This window comes from Mytilus galloprovincialis, chromosome 9, assembly GCF_965363235.1.
Source record: "Mytilus galloprovincialis chromosome 9, xbMytGall1.hap1.1, whole genome shotgun sequence".
Taxonomy (NCBI): domain Eukaryota; kingdom Metazoa; phylum Mollusca; class Bivalvia; order Mytilida; family Mytilidae; genus Mytilus; species Mytilus galloprovincialis.
Window position 1 is genome coordinate 87,405,721 of NC_134846.1, and position 16,188 is coordinate 87,421,908.

Here is a 16,188-nt window from a genome sequence, read left to right on the forward strand (position 1 = left end):
TCTCTAGAGACTTTCTATATTCTTATGGATAAAAGGGGGATGGAGTATTTCCCTTTAAGCATTTTATGACTATGTACAATGCAATCAAGTGAAATGATAGTGAAGATTTCGCAGAAAAACACCTCTTAAAAAAATGTAGAATATAATATAAAGACAATTTTCTTATATTCTATAAATTCATAAGCTCTTTATCCAGTAATAATTACATATACAGCATGTAACCAAAATATTAATGTTCTGGAAAATACTGGAACAATTCCTTCCCTTTTTCCTCAAGTATGACATCACTGAATGTGTTTTTACGTTTTCTAGAGCAATACAACAGGTGCCAAATAAAAGCATGAACTGCTTTCTCCTTTGGATCAATTGGTGTGATCTTAACTCAGCACAGAGCATTTCTGTTAACAGAACAATGTGTAAACAAGCATTTGTAATGCTACTAACCTCAGTGGTGGCTTGTATCGATGCTCCATATTTCAGAAGAAGTTCAACGACCTTGATCCTGTTTTTCTTACAAGCAATGTGTAGTGGGGTGAATCCATTCTGAAATATCAATATCATAGTGTGTCATAGAACTGTTATGATACAATGTCATAATATGTTGTTAAATTGCCATAATCAGGTATGATCCTATAGAAATTTTGTACTTCATATGAACATGTAAATGCAAGGTTCATCTTTACCAATGAACTCTTAAGAAATAGGTATTGGAAAATTACAAATCAAAGAGTGAGATGTGAAAGTAATAATTCTTTCTTCAATTTGTTCTATTCCTTTGTCAGCCATATTTAGTTTTTGGTTTATAGTATTGGCATAATTCAGGGTTGTATCTTTTGAATTGCTTCATATTCTGTCATGACAGTGCCCTTTATAGCTAAGAATACAGATTGGGTTTTGTTTCAGAAAATGTCTAATTTTCGTTTATTTGCAAAAATATGCAAATTATATGCAAATTGACCCCAACAGTTGTTAGGTGGGAGTGAATCTGACCTTGGTTAAGCAGTCTACAGAAGGTCATTTGGACCAAAAATACAGAATTTCACGATTTTTTCCGATTTTTTAACTTCAAATGGACCTGAAACAGGAAGAAGTCGTTTCCTATGTGTATTTCAATAATAATTACGATCAGTAGTTATATGCCTGCGGGTTTGCACTATTTTTGCAAGTTTTAGGCCTCTGAACTTCCTGTGTAAGACACAGAAGGGAAGCCTACCCTCCAGAATTTCATCTGATTTCAATTTTCCAAGTCTGTATTTGTGCTCAAAATGCAATTTATATATGAGAAACATGACTATAGATAATCTCAGGTTGACGGAACATGCATGACTTTTGAAATAAGTATCATAAAGCCAACTTATAAAAGTATGGAATGCCATTGGGTACGCCCGTCATATGACGGGTATCGTATGGTAAGGGTTAAAGCTGACAGTGATGTTAAATTGTTAACATCCTTGTCCTTTGGTCTTTAGGCCAACATTAAAAATATCTTTGTTTCCCCTCACCCGACTGAGGTTGTTAGGGTATGGGTAGGTTGGTAGGCAAATTATTTTATTTTATTCCTTGATATGGTTTTCTATATTGAATTTGTATAAAATTCAACAGGTAAGGCTCAAGTCAAGAAAAGTGGGGTATTCCCTGTATTCTAATTCAGTGTACACCCCAGTTTTCTGGTGTTAAAACAAAACATTATACAGGGACCTCCTTTTTTCCTATTCATTTAATGTAATGAAATCTACAAAAGCGCATATTCTACTTGTGATAACAATGCTTAATCATGTTAATGATAGCAAGTGTTTTTTTAGTTAAAAAATCAAGTTTATTTCAAGTCAAATTTGATGCATAACTCACAACAAAACAATTCCTTTGTTCACCAATTCATACATTGATCATCAATTATGAGATGACAAAAAGATACATGTATGTTAATCACTTGGGAATTAAAATTCAATGAATAAAAATTTTCAATAGAAGTGAACATATTAATTTAGTTATGTTCAGTTACACCTGGATCATGCAGCTTGGTCAATTGATTCCTAAACAAAGATTCAGTGTTCTCCCCAGGATTTTTGGATAGCGCTGTGGTAAACGCGTAATTTTCGACAATTCTCAGTAACTTTATTGCGGCGCGCATGATAGTTACAATGTACCCCTTTGTTTGTTAATGTTTTTGTCTGGATACACATGATATAGAAGAAGAGTCTTTTTTTTCCTCCATTGTAAATTCATATATTAAATCCTCATACTATCAGTGTATAAAACTGAAGGAGAAGTCTTTTTCCATGATGGGTCTACAGCAGACTACCTATGTGAAGATTTCTTAGCACTAACAGGTAATGTTGCAGAACATGTAGGACCAACAATAAAGTCATTTGGCTTTGTAACCCACTGTAGCAGTGTACAGTTTACCTTACGACGTTTGACAGGAATTGACATTTTTTTAGCATAAAGATTTCTCATTTGTCAGTTTTATAATATTTAAATGGCCTCATCCAAGCTGAACATCGAGAAAGTGAAATTTCTCAAGTCGTATCAGCTTGGGGTTTGTTTTTCTAATCATATCCTCTCAATTGTTTTCAAATGGTAGAATTTCTGACTAAACAATTATAAGTTTGAATAGGTGATAATTAATACTTCAAAGACTTGCTCATTTTCGGGGTACGTATGGATAGTAAACCCGGCAAATAATTTGTAACAAACCCCGGTGTTTGATCGTTTTTAAAATCATCGTTTGTTCAAAGTTCGTAAAACAAGTTTGTGAGTGTCGTCGGGAAATGCGGTCAGTTCATTTCATCTCATGTCATTCATATATGCCTCTATATATTCTTTTAATTGAAAAAATAGATGTCAATGTCGAAATCTTTGTTTATTTTGATCTTTCAAAGACGCCATTTTTGTTAGACTGGTCCCGCGGAGTTACTTTAATACAACGGAAATAATTCATTCAAAAATCGTAAACCAGTCAATCACGTGATCCGAAGAGTAAAATAAGCGGGAAATTTGAAAAAATGCGAAAAAAAATATAGCGACGCGGTTCAGTGGGATAGCGCTGCGGTAAGTGCAATAGGACAGCGGGAAATTGAAATAGCGCTGAAAATCGCGGCGCTAAAACGGCCTGGGGAGAACACTGAAGATTTGTATGTTTTTTTCAAGTTCTAGAAGAAACACGGCTTCACTTTATATTCATGTTTTGTATTTCCTAAAATACTTTTAAGAAGTATTTACGAATTCTACGGATGCAGTTATAACGTTAAAATGTGCACTTTTGTAACATGTGTAATGTTCATGCCATAAATTGAAAAAGGAAATCCCATTTAAACTGTTTTTTTTTTACATCAGAAAACAGGGACGTTCCCTGAAAGCAGGGAATACATGTATCCCACATTTCCTGACTTGTGCCCAACCTGTTCAAAGACAAAGTAAGTAGATAGATTTTAAAGCACGATTCAGGAACAGAGGTTAGATACAAAACAAATTAAGATGCACTCAGCAGGTTGAAAGATGCTTCAGGTTTTTTTTATTTTCAAAAAAGATCACCCTTGCACACAAATCGTGTGGCTTTGTTTCCTTGTTTCAGAATCATGTAGACGCTTCCTTGCAAAAATGCCTTGATTTGAAACGCTCGTTGACTACAGCATCATAAAGGTATCACAAAAAACCAACGATCGTTGACTACAGCATCGGAAAGATAACACCAATAACCAACATAACAAAAAAAATAGTGGACAAGAATGGCCAATAAAATTTTTCGGGTCGTGGTGATTTTACCGGGTCAGTTGTGTGAGGGGAAACAAACAATATTTTATTTTTGGCCTTAGTGGATATTTATTGGAAATCATACCACATTTCTTTATTTTTAAATTGTACTTACCAGAGCAGAAACATTACAGACAGATTTTTTTCAATAATAAGCATTTAAATAATTGAGTTGGCAGTACTCACCAGAGCTCTTGCATTAGGGTTACATTTCCTGTCCAGAAGTAACTTGGCTGTCTTTACATTTCCACAATGTCCAGCAACATGCAGTGGGGTCAGGTAGTCCTGTTCAAAAGATAAATACTGTGTGTCAGCTCGAAACAAATCTCAAAATAACTATCCACTTATAAAACTATGAATTCCAAAAGTTGTCAGTTTTAGTCAGTTCCTTCATGTAAATATTTTTTGTATAAGCTTGCTTTATAATTCTGTGTTTTAGAAGGTAGAAGACCTGGATGCTTGATACTTTTTTGTTTTATAAAGGATTTATAATAAAGTTTATCCTGTTTTTAGGCATTTTAGTCTAGTCGCAAGAAATGCTTTATAAAAATTTAGATTTTGATAAATTTAGAAACCAACGAATATTGAATTGCAAACTTATCTTTCTACCATTATTATTTTTAAAATACAATTCATAAAGATTTATATAAGATGAAGAAACATATGTAGGTTAATGATTATATGAACATTTGATATCTCATTTCAATGCCAAAATGTTTGGAGAAATCAGTGTAATGTTTTATATGTGAATGTCAAGCTGCATACCGTTGGTCATAATTATACAATTATATCTAACATTAAAGTATGTCCATGCACAATAAATATATCCAGTAATAATTTACCACAGTGACATCATCAACTGGAGCTTTGTGGTATAACAGAAGTCTAGCACAGTCCATGTGATCACCTTGTGCTGCCATGTGCAGGGGAGTTAACCCATTCTGAAAAATAAAACAAAAATAAATGTCAATATAAGTTCATACTTATTGGATAAAAAAGTGACTCTGTAACAAACTTCTTGACTTGGTCAAAGATATTATAAAAGATAATAAACTATAAATGAAATTTGATCTCTATTAGAAATATCATGAGGGTAAAATGAAATGAAATAATCATAATTCTTCAATGGTAAAATTGAGATCATGTATTCTATTGCAATTGTTTTGTATCAATGATTCTGATTGGATGACAGTTAGCGTAAAATTCTCTGTCTCCTTGTCTGTAACTAAGGAAGCCGACATTTTAAATTGCTGAATGTATTGACATGTAATTTCTACAATAATAAGCAAAAAAACTCACATGTTGCACCTCAAAATTTTCTTTTTATCAAATCATATTACATTCTGAAGCGACACAGAAGCTAGAAAACGCCCGGTGTTTATGTTTGACGTCGGAAGTATACCTATGACGTCACCTAGTGTAGGGACCAAAGAAGATAACATCTTTTTGCGGAATTTTCTTTAATGAAGATTTTACACTGAAATAATGATTGAAATTTAATTATGAACTTGTTTTGCATTAGAATATTGCAATATTTTATCTTGATACAAAAAAATCTGGAGGATCAATATAATTGAATGTTATTAGAAATTTACAACCCTTTCTTATCATTTTTGAGACTTTGTTTTGTATTTACCTTAGTTGTAGAAGATTTTGGTGCTCCTCTTTCCAGTAAAGTATCCACAACCATTTCATGGCCACTTCTAGCTGAACAATGAAGGGGAGATAATCCATCCTAGAAAAAAATCAAGAACAATTGGTATTTCAAAATGTTTGCAATTCACATAATTCTATCTTTTTTTCAGGAGATCAAGATGAGATGACTTACTCTTTGGTGGAAAGTTGTTTCATTTGCAATCATACCAAATCTTTATTTTTTATATTATCATGATTTTCAACACATGTTATGGGCAATTACCATTTGTAAATCTAAAATTTTATGCGGAAACTTTTACCATTAAATATTAATTATACAAATAAGGTTACTTTTATAACTTAATGACTGTTACCCCTATGTAAGGTACCAATGTAATAATTTGTTCATACAAACACATCAAGGGGAGATAACTTACTCTAGTTTTTTCATCAATTACAGCTTTGTTGTCCAGAAGTAAAGTAACCATCTTGTCCTTGCCCCATCTGGATGCTACATGGAGTGGAGTGATATTGTTCTGTAATTATAATTATATTGTTTAAATAATTTTACAGAATAATATTTTGCAATTTCTTCTGCATAAGACAACGCATATGTTGATTTAAAGCGACTGTAAGAAATTAATATAAAAGCAGGTTAAAATATGAAAGATATGGTGATCACATTGACGTTTTTGTCCAGTTCCTTTAACAAAACTAAGATATAAAGTACAATTAGTTTTTATCCATACTTATGTCAAAATTAGTCCAAGCATTTCAAGGAACACACAAACATTCAAAATATCAAAGTCAAATCTTGAAAATATAACTCAATTACCATTTTCAAACTTTGTCACATTATAAAGCTACTGACCTTGGCTCTAAAATTGACATCTGCACCTTTGGAAATCAAAAGTGTTGCTACATTTATGTTACCATAGTGAGCAGCAATATGTAAAGGTGTAAATCCACTCTGAAAAAAAAAAATGTCTAAGATGCACATTGATTTCTGTTATTAACACAACCTACTTGATAAACATTATATTATTAATGCAGTATTATTACTTCCAATATTATACTCATGAAACAGATAGGTACCAGTTTTCAAATTGTTGTTAATTAAATAATTTACAAGTCAATATTCTCATATTGTGTTACATTTGTACTTTGTAACTTTTAATGTAGAAGGATCGACTCCATCTCAAGAAATGAACATTTGCATACATTAGTTTATAAGCTACCTGCAAGTTTTAGTGCTGTTCACAACACATTGTCAGTCTAAATGCTGCATTAGAATTAACTATTGCCATAAAATAAATCAGATGCATATAATATAAAGAGTAATGGTCAATTTTCCCTAGATTTATTTCACAGCGGGACCATTTTAAAAAAAAATATTTCAATCTTCACTTATACTCCTAAGAATCATAGCTCAAAGTGTTAACATTTTTTAGGTTCTAATAATATTACAGATTATTTCTAAAAAAAATCACAACATTATAAAATATCTAGAGACAAAAAAAAAACCTTCAAATTCAAGAGATTTTGATAAATTTAAATATTAAATCATAAATGTATAAGAATATAGTGTTTCTAATAGAAATTAATTTGTTTTGATAAGTGACAATCCTTCAAAGCAATATTTTAGAAAAAATATGTAAAATTTGCTATTTTAATCTAAAAGACTTTTACTGCTACACAAAGTGCTGAATCACATTTTGATGACATGGACATATGTTCAACTGCTAAAAATGTTTATAGTCATGATATTCACTCTTTTGATATTTACGGTAAATCCTAGTTGGGATTAACTTCAGATTTTACATTATAATGTGTTAATTAGTTCTTGATCCTGTACATGAGAAGTTAGTCCTACTTCTTACACAACTTCAGTTTAGTTACAAAAGCAGATCCTTATATTGTTTCTTTTCAGAGGTCATAAAACATTGAAATAGCCTTTGGTTGGTAAAACATTTATTATTCAATGAGGTTGAAATTAACTATGGCATATTTCTGGTCTTGAAAAGCAAAGGAAGGTCAAGGTAGCATTCTTAATGCATATTTGAGGAGCAGTTTCATGAGAGGAAAGTGTATTTGCTTGTACATATATAGTGACACATAAAAGTAAACAAAAATAATCAACAATACCAGTAACCATAAACACTACACACAATATCTAACCTTGGTTGTGTCATTGACAAGTCCTCCATCCTGAGAGCAGCAAGAAAACAAACACATGATAACTAGTTTTATCTTGACAAGTTTTTACAAATTTTTACTTTTTCTGTTTTAGTGTAAACTAGGTTTTCTTTAGTCCTTACTGATATTATTCTTCTTTATTATTTTATAAATATCAAATAAACAGTATTTAATGCTTAAAAAAGTATATTAAAAACATGAATAATCTTTTAAAGAATTTTTCATTTCTGTGATATGTGGCTGGATAATGAGTTATCAGATATTTTTCAGTTATGAATGTCTGCTTAGTTTAGACCTGGTCAATGAAGGATATGTTAATTTGAACTTGATCACTGAAGGACATGTTAGTTTGACCTTGATCATTAAATGACGTTAACTTGACCTTGAACACTGAAGAACACGTTAATTTGACCTTGTTAGGTGAAGGATGTTACCTTAGTTTCTCCATTAACATCATTTTGCTCATTCTGTAACAGCAAGTTTGCAGATCTCATGTCATCCTTCTTGGCAGCAATATGAAGAGCTGGTAATTTGACCTTGCCCTTGGAATCATGCTCTAGCAAGACTGACACTACTCTCTCATTTCCTTGTTGTAAAGCCACAGCCAAGGGAGTGAATCCATCCTAAAATATATATATGAATTGATTACTTGACCTCTATTCTCTTATTTGTACTGTACAATTATAATTATGCAAGGCAAACTTGTTTTCATTGATTTCATAGAGTAGTGACTAGCAGCAAATCTTTTCAAGATCAGTACTTAGTCTTGACCTGCTTGGCTATGTATGAAAAATAAATGAATTTAAAACTATCGGCAAATAGGAAGTAGCTGAACCGCAAATCTAAAAATTATTTACACATTACAACTCAACATCATCAATCTGTAGATTAAATATAAAATCATTCCTTTTCATAGAAGCCCAGAAAACTTTGGCAAGAGTTTCTACCAAAGATCTCTGAAATGGACGAACAGAAAGATGGACAGAGTCCAGCATATACTATACCTGCTTTAGCTGTATTTATATAACAGCATAAATTTGTATAGCCAGTCTTTTTTTTTTTAATATCTATGTTTTGTTTTTAACATCAGAATCGATAAAATCTTACAATCTTTAAAAGGGCAGAACTTGATAATATTTGGATCTGAATTATGGCCATCAACAATCAGACTACCTACATACATAATAATGTCAAATAACATTCTCGTCTATTTTCCACCAATAAACTATAGCTGTTAATAACAAGGCATGATTGTCAAACAAAAAACTGTGCTGTCATGGAAACAAGTATTGATGAAAACAGGAATTATAGGAATTCTGGTGACAATCATGAATTCATTAGTATTTGTGTTCATATACTTATATCATAATAGCTGAAACTTATCAAAATAAGTATCTTTTTGATACAAGTTATAACTCAATAAAAACAAACTTTTGTGTAGTTCATTCATGTTCAAATTGATTTTCTTTTCTTTGTATGTATACTTATACAATATACAATATTGTTCTTTTTTTTAACATTGTCTTATGGTGTATTATGCTCCTTGTAAGCCCATTTAATGAAACGGAAATAAAACATCTTCTTCTTCTTCATTTTACATCCTGATGAAAAAATTGGTTAGCAACATATTTAATTTGTAAGAAGATACTATACATTCTATATTAGTACCTCTACCAACGTAGACAATATATAAATAATTATCTAAATCAGAATACAGTTCTACTTTATTGACTGTAGACAAGAATTTTGTGCTATTTAACTACATACAAAATTTTATCACTTCACTTTTTTTATTATTGAAAGCATCACTTTGAAATGAAATTCTAAATTCAAGTACCATCGGTAAAGAATAATGGAGTACACAAAAGTGCCCTGTCTACAGTCCAATATATGTTCAAATGAGTACATATTCATATGTTTTATGAAAGATTTAAAGACTGGAATTCCTATCAACCCAGGCTTATATAAGTTAAAAGTATGAATAATTGTCAGTACCGGTATAATGAATGTTAATTAAGGATGACCACACTTCAGCAGAAAATCTACACTTCAACCTGCCATTTTCACCAAAACTGAAATTTCATAAAAATGTTTGAAATGAATTGTATTTATTAAATATTGTCTTTATCTATTTATTTTCTGTAGTATTTTGTTAATTATATTTGTGACTAAACATACTCAAGCTCATACAAAGTGTGCAAAGAAAACTTTTTATCAGAAGAATTGTGAACAATGGAGACTAGGTGAAAATGGCACAAAAAATACAGGAACTAACAGACACAGGGTCAATGTTTACCTCAGTACTACCATCTAAATCCTGGAAAAACATAAACTGGTGTCTATACTGAATAATAATTATCAATTGGCATAACTATACTAAATGATAAGTAGCAATCGCATAACTAAACTTATTAATAACAAGTTATGGAAAAAATAGTTTTATTTACTAAATAATAACTAGTGCTGGAAAATACATTAACTATTGTCTTTACTAAATATTTTTTGGAAAATTTGAAGTAAGGAAAAAAGCATGGTTCACCTAGCAAACAAGAAGACTAATACTTTTATGAAAAAATAACATGCTCAAAATAGTTCAGCTGTTGCCGCAATAGTCAGCAGCCTGTTGGGTAATCATGCAGAAAGTTTTTTATAATTTACTAGTCAATACTGTAGTCAATATTCTAGGGGTTAAGAAAAAAATTAGATTTTTACTATACATATCTTGGTTAGTGGAAGTAAAACATAAATTACTATAATTATTCTGTAGTAAAATTTAGTATGAAGGTTTGAAGGTTACTTTTTTCTACTTAATTTTTTGTCAGTTAAATATGCAGGTAAAATGTAAAATCACCATATTTCTGAAAGTCCTAAATTCAATGACAAAATGTTACAAGTCCCACCTAAGCACCTTTCCCTTTAAACTAAAATTTGATTTCATTAAAATGTTGCCACATCCTAGTCATCCAAGTATGCCTGCAATTACATTAAGTATGTACATCAAACATCAATAAAATAATTCTCTGTCCCTAACTGATCTGCTCTTTTATTCATTTGAATGTACAAACTGTTCCAAAACAATAATAGATCTATGTTATAATTCTCCACAGACCTGATGCTGTATTGATCTCAGAGTATTCAATACATTCTGTCATCATTATAGCAGTCTAATACCACTGGTGTATTGATAGGATACTCAGCATGCTTGTCATCAATTATTACTGGCAGAAACTTCACAAGTACTATACAAAACTCTGCCAAAACTATTAACTTCTCTTATTTACAGAATGACAGAACATAAATACAAATGTACTGACAGACAAAAAATAAATAAAAGGTTGTGGAGTATACATAATTTGGACAGTAACCCAGACTGTTATGATCTTCATCAATAGACGAAAGTCTATACAACAGGTCAAGCTCTAAAGAATCCAAAATGTAGTAAAATTTGAAATAACATACATGCACTGTAGAAGAATCTGTAAGAGTTAGGTTGAATTCTGTTGAGCAATTTTCAAAGAGCTTCAGATTAACAAATATTACACCATGACTAGATAAGCATGCAACATGACAGAACTTATCTCTACATGTCACCCCAGCTGGATGCTCTCACAATAATAGTAATACAATGTTCATTCTTTGTGACATAAAACATTTCTGATATCACTGGTATGGGATTATGGGCTGCTGGGTGCCCTGATAGAGAACCAAGGACCCTGAAATCTCTGAGCACTAAATGTTTAGAGGATGAAAAATCAAGCTTTTCATTAAGAAACTGAGTCATCTGATCAAACATTTATATAATACACAGATATGTTCAAGAATAATATCTATTGCCATGCCTGGCTCCTACCGTGCATCACTTTATAATTGAAAGTACCATGTATTATTTTACAATAGCTACATAAATCCATTAATTATTCAGTTTTTACAATGTTGTTACCTTCTAAAAAGTCTATAGTGTCCTTAATTTACTGGTTAACCAAAGTAGCCAGCTCCAGACATTTACATGTAAACATAACTAATATATAAACAGGACATAGCAATCAACTGATTAATAACTTCACAGTATATCTACCATAGACCCAGATATATTGCGATTTGGCTAAATTATGCATCCTAGATGATAACAGAATAAATTTACTTGTTGTGTCCATGATAGATCTTTATCTGTGTGACTAGACCCTAACTTCACCATTTACTATGACATATTTATTTCTGAACCCTTACTGTTTCTATTACACCAGAGCCCTACCTATGATTGTGACTGCATGTTTTTTTTTGTCTCTATCAGCTAATCAGATATTACCTGTTTGGCTAAACCCTTACTGTTTCTGAAAACCAGAGATCTAAATTTGTGGCTATATGCTTTTTGTCTCTATCAGATATTTACCTGTGTGGCTAGTCCTTGGCTGGCTCCATTTGATAGGAGATATTTGACAACTTCTGAATGGCCTTCTTGTGCTGCCATATACAGTGGCGTGAAACCAAACTGAAACACAAATGTTTATATTTTCACTTTTTAATGCATTATATCTTGAAAGAAGCTTCAGTCCCACACTACCTGTAGTATGAACTACAACATGGCTTCAGATCTAAAAGATCATGTGAATCACAAGTAATTTCTCTTGTACACCAACTTGCTCAAAACAACGACAAAAATATCCAAACTGATCTAGTAATCATGGACTTTGCGAAAGCATTTGATAAAGTGCCACACAAACGCCTTCTTTACAAATTAAAACACTATGGCATCTCTGATCAAGCAATTCATTGGATCGATTCATTCCTCTCCAATAGAACCCAAACAGTACTCCTCGAAAACACAACTTCCAACATAATTCCAGTAACATCAGGTGTTCCTCAGGGGACTGTACTAGGTCCAATACTCTTTCTCATATATATAAACGACCTACCGGACTATCTAAAACACAGCCAAATAAGACTCTTTGCAGACGACAGCATAATCTATCGGCCTATAACCTGCCAAAATGATTGCATAAAGCTTCAAGAAGACATAGAAGCAGCTATAAAATGGGAGAAAGACTGGCTCATGTCTTTCCACCTGGACAAATGTAACATCCTTAGAGTATCAACAAAGAAAAAACAAATACATTTTTATTACAACATGCATGGTCATATCTTAGAACAAGTTCAATCTGCAAAATATTTAGGCATTACACTTTCTTCAGACCTCAAATGGAACAAACATATTCAACAATCAGCAGCAAAAGCAAACCAATCATTAGCATTCATCAGACGTAATCTAAAAATAAATTCTAAATTAGTTAAGGAAAGAGCATACCAAACAATAGTTAGACCAAAATTAGAATACTGCTGTACAGTTTGGGATCCATACACCTCAGAAAACATATATAAGTTGGAACAAGTACAAAGAAGAGCTGCAAGATATACTTGCAACAGATATCACAATACCAGCAGTGTATCTGAAATGATAGAACATCTAAAATGGCAATCCTTACAAGAACGCAGACTAAAAACCAGACTCCAAATGTTGCACAAAGTCATCAACAATGAAATTGCAATACCATCGCAAGATATACTCATAAAAAGCCAGTCTAAAACAAGAACTACCCATCAACAGACATACAGACAACTTCAGTGTAATAAAGACACCTTTAAATTTTCTTTTTTCAGCCAAACAATCAAAGATTGGAACAAATTACCACCCGATATCTCAAACCAAACCACTACAGACAACTTTAAGGATGCACTCACTCATGAGGTGCTCCTTAAAACATACTCTCATCTGAACTAAATGTGCTTATTGTTTTTATCTTATAGTTATAAAAAAATATATATAAAAAATGTAAAAATTGAAACTAAAAAAAATTGTAAATTTCATAAATAAATAAAAGTAATAAAAAAAAATGAAATTAACTTAAAGCGACCTCATACAGGCATGCGCCAGAAAGTAATCCTCAAAAAGTTGATGGTATTCCGTAACTAAAGAAGAAGAAGAAGACCTTCTGTTTATGAACTTCACTTCAAGATTACATGATATATAAAAAACTTTTTGGTAAAAAGAAATATACAGCTGTATTGTTTCTTTCATTATGTACAGCCTTTATTGGGATGAAAGAGAAAAGTTCTTTGCAACAACAAATGCATCTAAGGGTTTGGATAATGTTGAGAATACTGCTGGAGTTGCGATGTTGCAATTTCCCTATTGTATCTAAGGTTGACATCAGTGCGAGATGTAGCCTTAGCATTTAGAATTTATATGAAGTCAACATTAAACAGTATGGTTGTTTTTCTGCTTTTTATATTACAATAATTAATTAATCCCAATAATTTATTGTCTGTTGTCTCTTTCGGTATAATAAAACAATTATTGACTGGATATTTGTGGAATAGAAAGTTGATGTCCCCTGGAATACAACTAATGCCCTTGACTACGTCTCATGACATTAGTTGCACCACACTGGCAAAGGGATAATAAACTTACTATTCCACTCATACCCAGTCAATAAGTACAAACTATTATTTGATTTCAATGTCACTTCCACTACAATTGGCTATTAAGTAGCAGCCAGTTTTTATTAGTGAAGGAATCCTGGATTCTTTAACAGAACCATCAATCTTCACCAATCCTAGTCTATTAAGATTGGGGTCCCAGCCAGTTTTTATTAGTGAAGGAATCCTGGATTCTTTAACAGAACCATCAATCTTCACCAATCCTAGTCTATTAAGATTGGGGTCCCAGCCAGTTTTTATTAGTGAAGGAATCCTGGATTCTTTAACAGAACCATCAATCTTCACCAACCCTAGTCTATTAAGATTGAGGTCCCAGCCAGTTTTTATTAGTGAAGGAATCCTGGATTCTTTAACAGAACCATCAATCTTCACCAATCCTAGTCTATTAAGATTGGGGTCCCAGCCAGTTTTTATTAGTGAAGGAATCCTGGATTCTTTAACAGAACCATCAATCTTCACCAATCCTAGTCTATTAAGATTGAGGTCCCAGCCAGTTTTTATTAGTGAAGGAATCCTGGATTCTTTAACAGAACCATCAATCTTCACCAATCCTAGTCTATTAAGATTGGGGTCCCAGCCACTTTTTATTAGTGAAGGAATCCTGGATTCTTTAACAGAACCATCAATCTTCACCAACCCTAGTCTATTAAGATTGGGGTCCCAGCCAGTTTTTATTAGTGAAGGAATCCTGGATTCTTTAACAGAACCATCAATCTTCACCAATCCTAGTCTATTAAGATTGGGGTCCCAGCCAGTTTTTATTAGTGAAGGAATCCTGGATTCTTTAACAGAACCATCAATCTTCACCAATCCTAGTCTATTAAGATTGGGGTCCCAGCCAGTTTTTATTAGTGAAGGAATCCTGGATTCTTTAACAGAACCATCAATCTTCACCAATCCTAGTCTATTAAGATTGAGGTCCCAGCCAGTTTTTATTAGTGAAGGAATCCTGGATTCTTTAACAGAACCATCAATCTTCACCAATCCTAGTCTATTAAGATTGGGGTCCCAGCCAGTTTTTATTAGTGAAGGAATCCTGGATTCTTTAACAGAACCATCAATCTTCACCAATCCTAGTCTATTAAGATTGAGGTCCCAGCCAGTTTTTATTAGTGAAGGAATCCTGGATTCTTTAACAGAACCATCAATCTTCACCAATCCTAGTCTATTAAGATTGGGGTCCCAGCCACTTTTTATTAGTGAAGGAATCCTGGATTCTTTAACAGAACCATCAATCTTCACCAACCCTAGTCTATTAAGATTGGGGTCCCAGCCAGTTTTTATTAGTGAAGGAATCCTGGATTCTTTAACAGAACCATCAATCTTCACCAATCCTACTCTATTAAGATTGGGGTCCCAGCCAGTTTTATTAGTGAAGGAATCCTGGATTCTTTAACAGAACCATCAATCTTCACCAATCCTAGTCTATTAAGATTGGGGTCCCAGCCAGTTTTTATTAGTGAAGGAATCCTGGATTCTTTAACAGAACCATCAATCTTCACCAATCCTACTCTATTAAGATTGGGGTCCCAGCCAGTTTTTATTAGTGAAGGAATCCTGGATTCTTTAACAGAACCATCAATCTTCACCAATCCTACTCTATTAAGATTGGGGTCCCAGCCAGTTTTTATTAGTGAAGGAATCCTGGATTCTTTAACAGAACCATCAATCTTCACCAATCCTAGTCTATTAAGATTGGGGTCCAATGTATCTATGATGTGCGGGGTTTGAACTCACAACCTCAGTGTTGACAGGCTAGTGATACGTATACAGTAGTTGAAATATAGACAACCTCGCTATCGAGGCCCCTGCAACAGTATAGTACTGGACTTGAGGTATCATTGTCTTAGATAAAATGATGTTACCTGAGCTTGTACATTGACTTTGGCTTTGTTTTCTACCAATAAACTGACAATATTAAGGTGTCCTGCTAAAGACGCTATGTGAAGTGCTGTGTTTCCTTTCTGTAATGAGATATAAATAAAACAATTAGAACTGTAGACAGACTCATCATATTCTAAAAACTGAGTATTTACAATGTAAAATAAGTATTGACAATGTGAGATAAGTATTGACAATGTGAAGTATTCAGAAAAATAATATATTCTT

At 32.6% G+C, this 16,188-nt stretch overlaps 1 protein-coding gene across 2 annotated transcripts in view; it reads right to left on the bottom strand.

Moving 5' to 3' along the window:
* Window positions 1-16,188, bottom strand: part of LOC143046267 (uncharacterized) — a 172,443-nt gene that overhangs the window by 120,911 nt on the left and 35,344 nt on the right. Inside the window, exons 5-15 of one of the 2 annotated variants that reach the window (XM_076219342.1) lie at window positions 15,945-16,043; window positions 11,975-12,073; window positions 9,881-9,901; window positions 8,019-8,207; window positions 7,567-7,596; window positions 6,260-6,358; window positions 5,826-5,924; window positions 5,390-5,488; window positions 4,596-4,694; window positions 3,940-4,038; window positions 445-543 (exon numbers count right to left, since the gene is read on the bottom strand). In XM_076219342.1, coding sequence (XP_076075457.1) covers window positions 445-543; window positions 3,940-4,038; window positions 4,596-4,694; window positions 5,390-5,488; window positions 5,826-5,924; window positions 6,260-6,358; window positions 7,567-7,596; window positions 8,019-8,207; window positions 9,881-9,901; window positions 11,975-12,073; window positions 15,945-16,043 — 1,032 coding nt within the window. The remainder of the gene's footprint in view (window positions 1-444; window positions 544-3,939; window positions 4,039-4,595; window positions 4,695-5,389; window positions 5,489-5,825; window positions 5,925-6,259; window positions 6,359-7,566; window positions 7,597-8,018; window positions 8,208-9,880; window positions 9,902-11,974; window positions 12,074-15,944; window positions 16,044-16,188) is intronic. The other variant, XM_076219345.1, reaches the window with a different exon arrangement.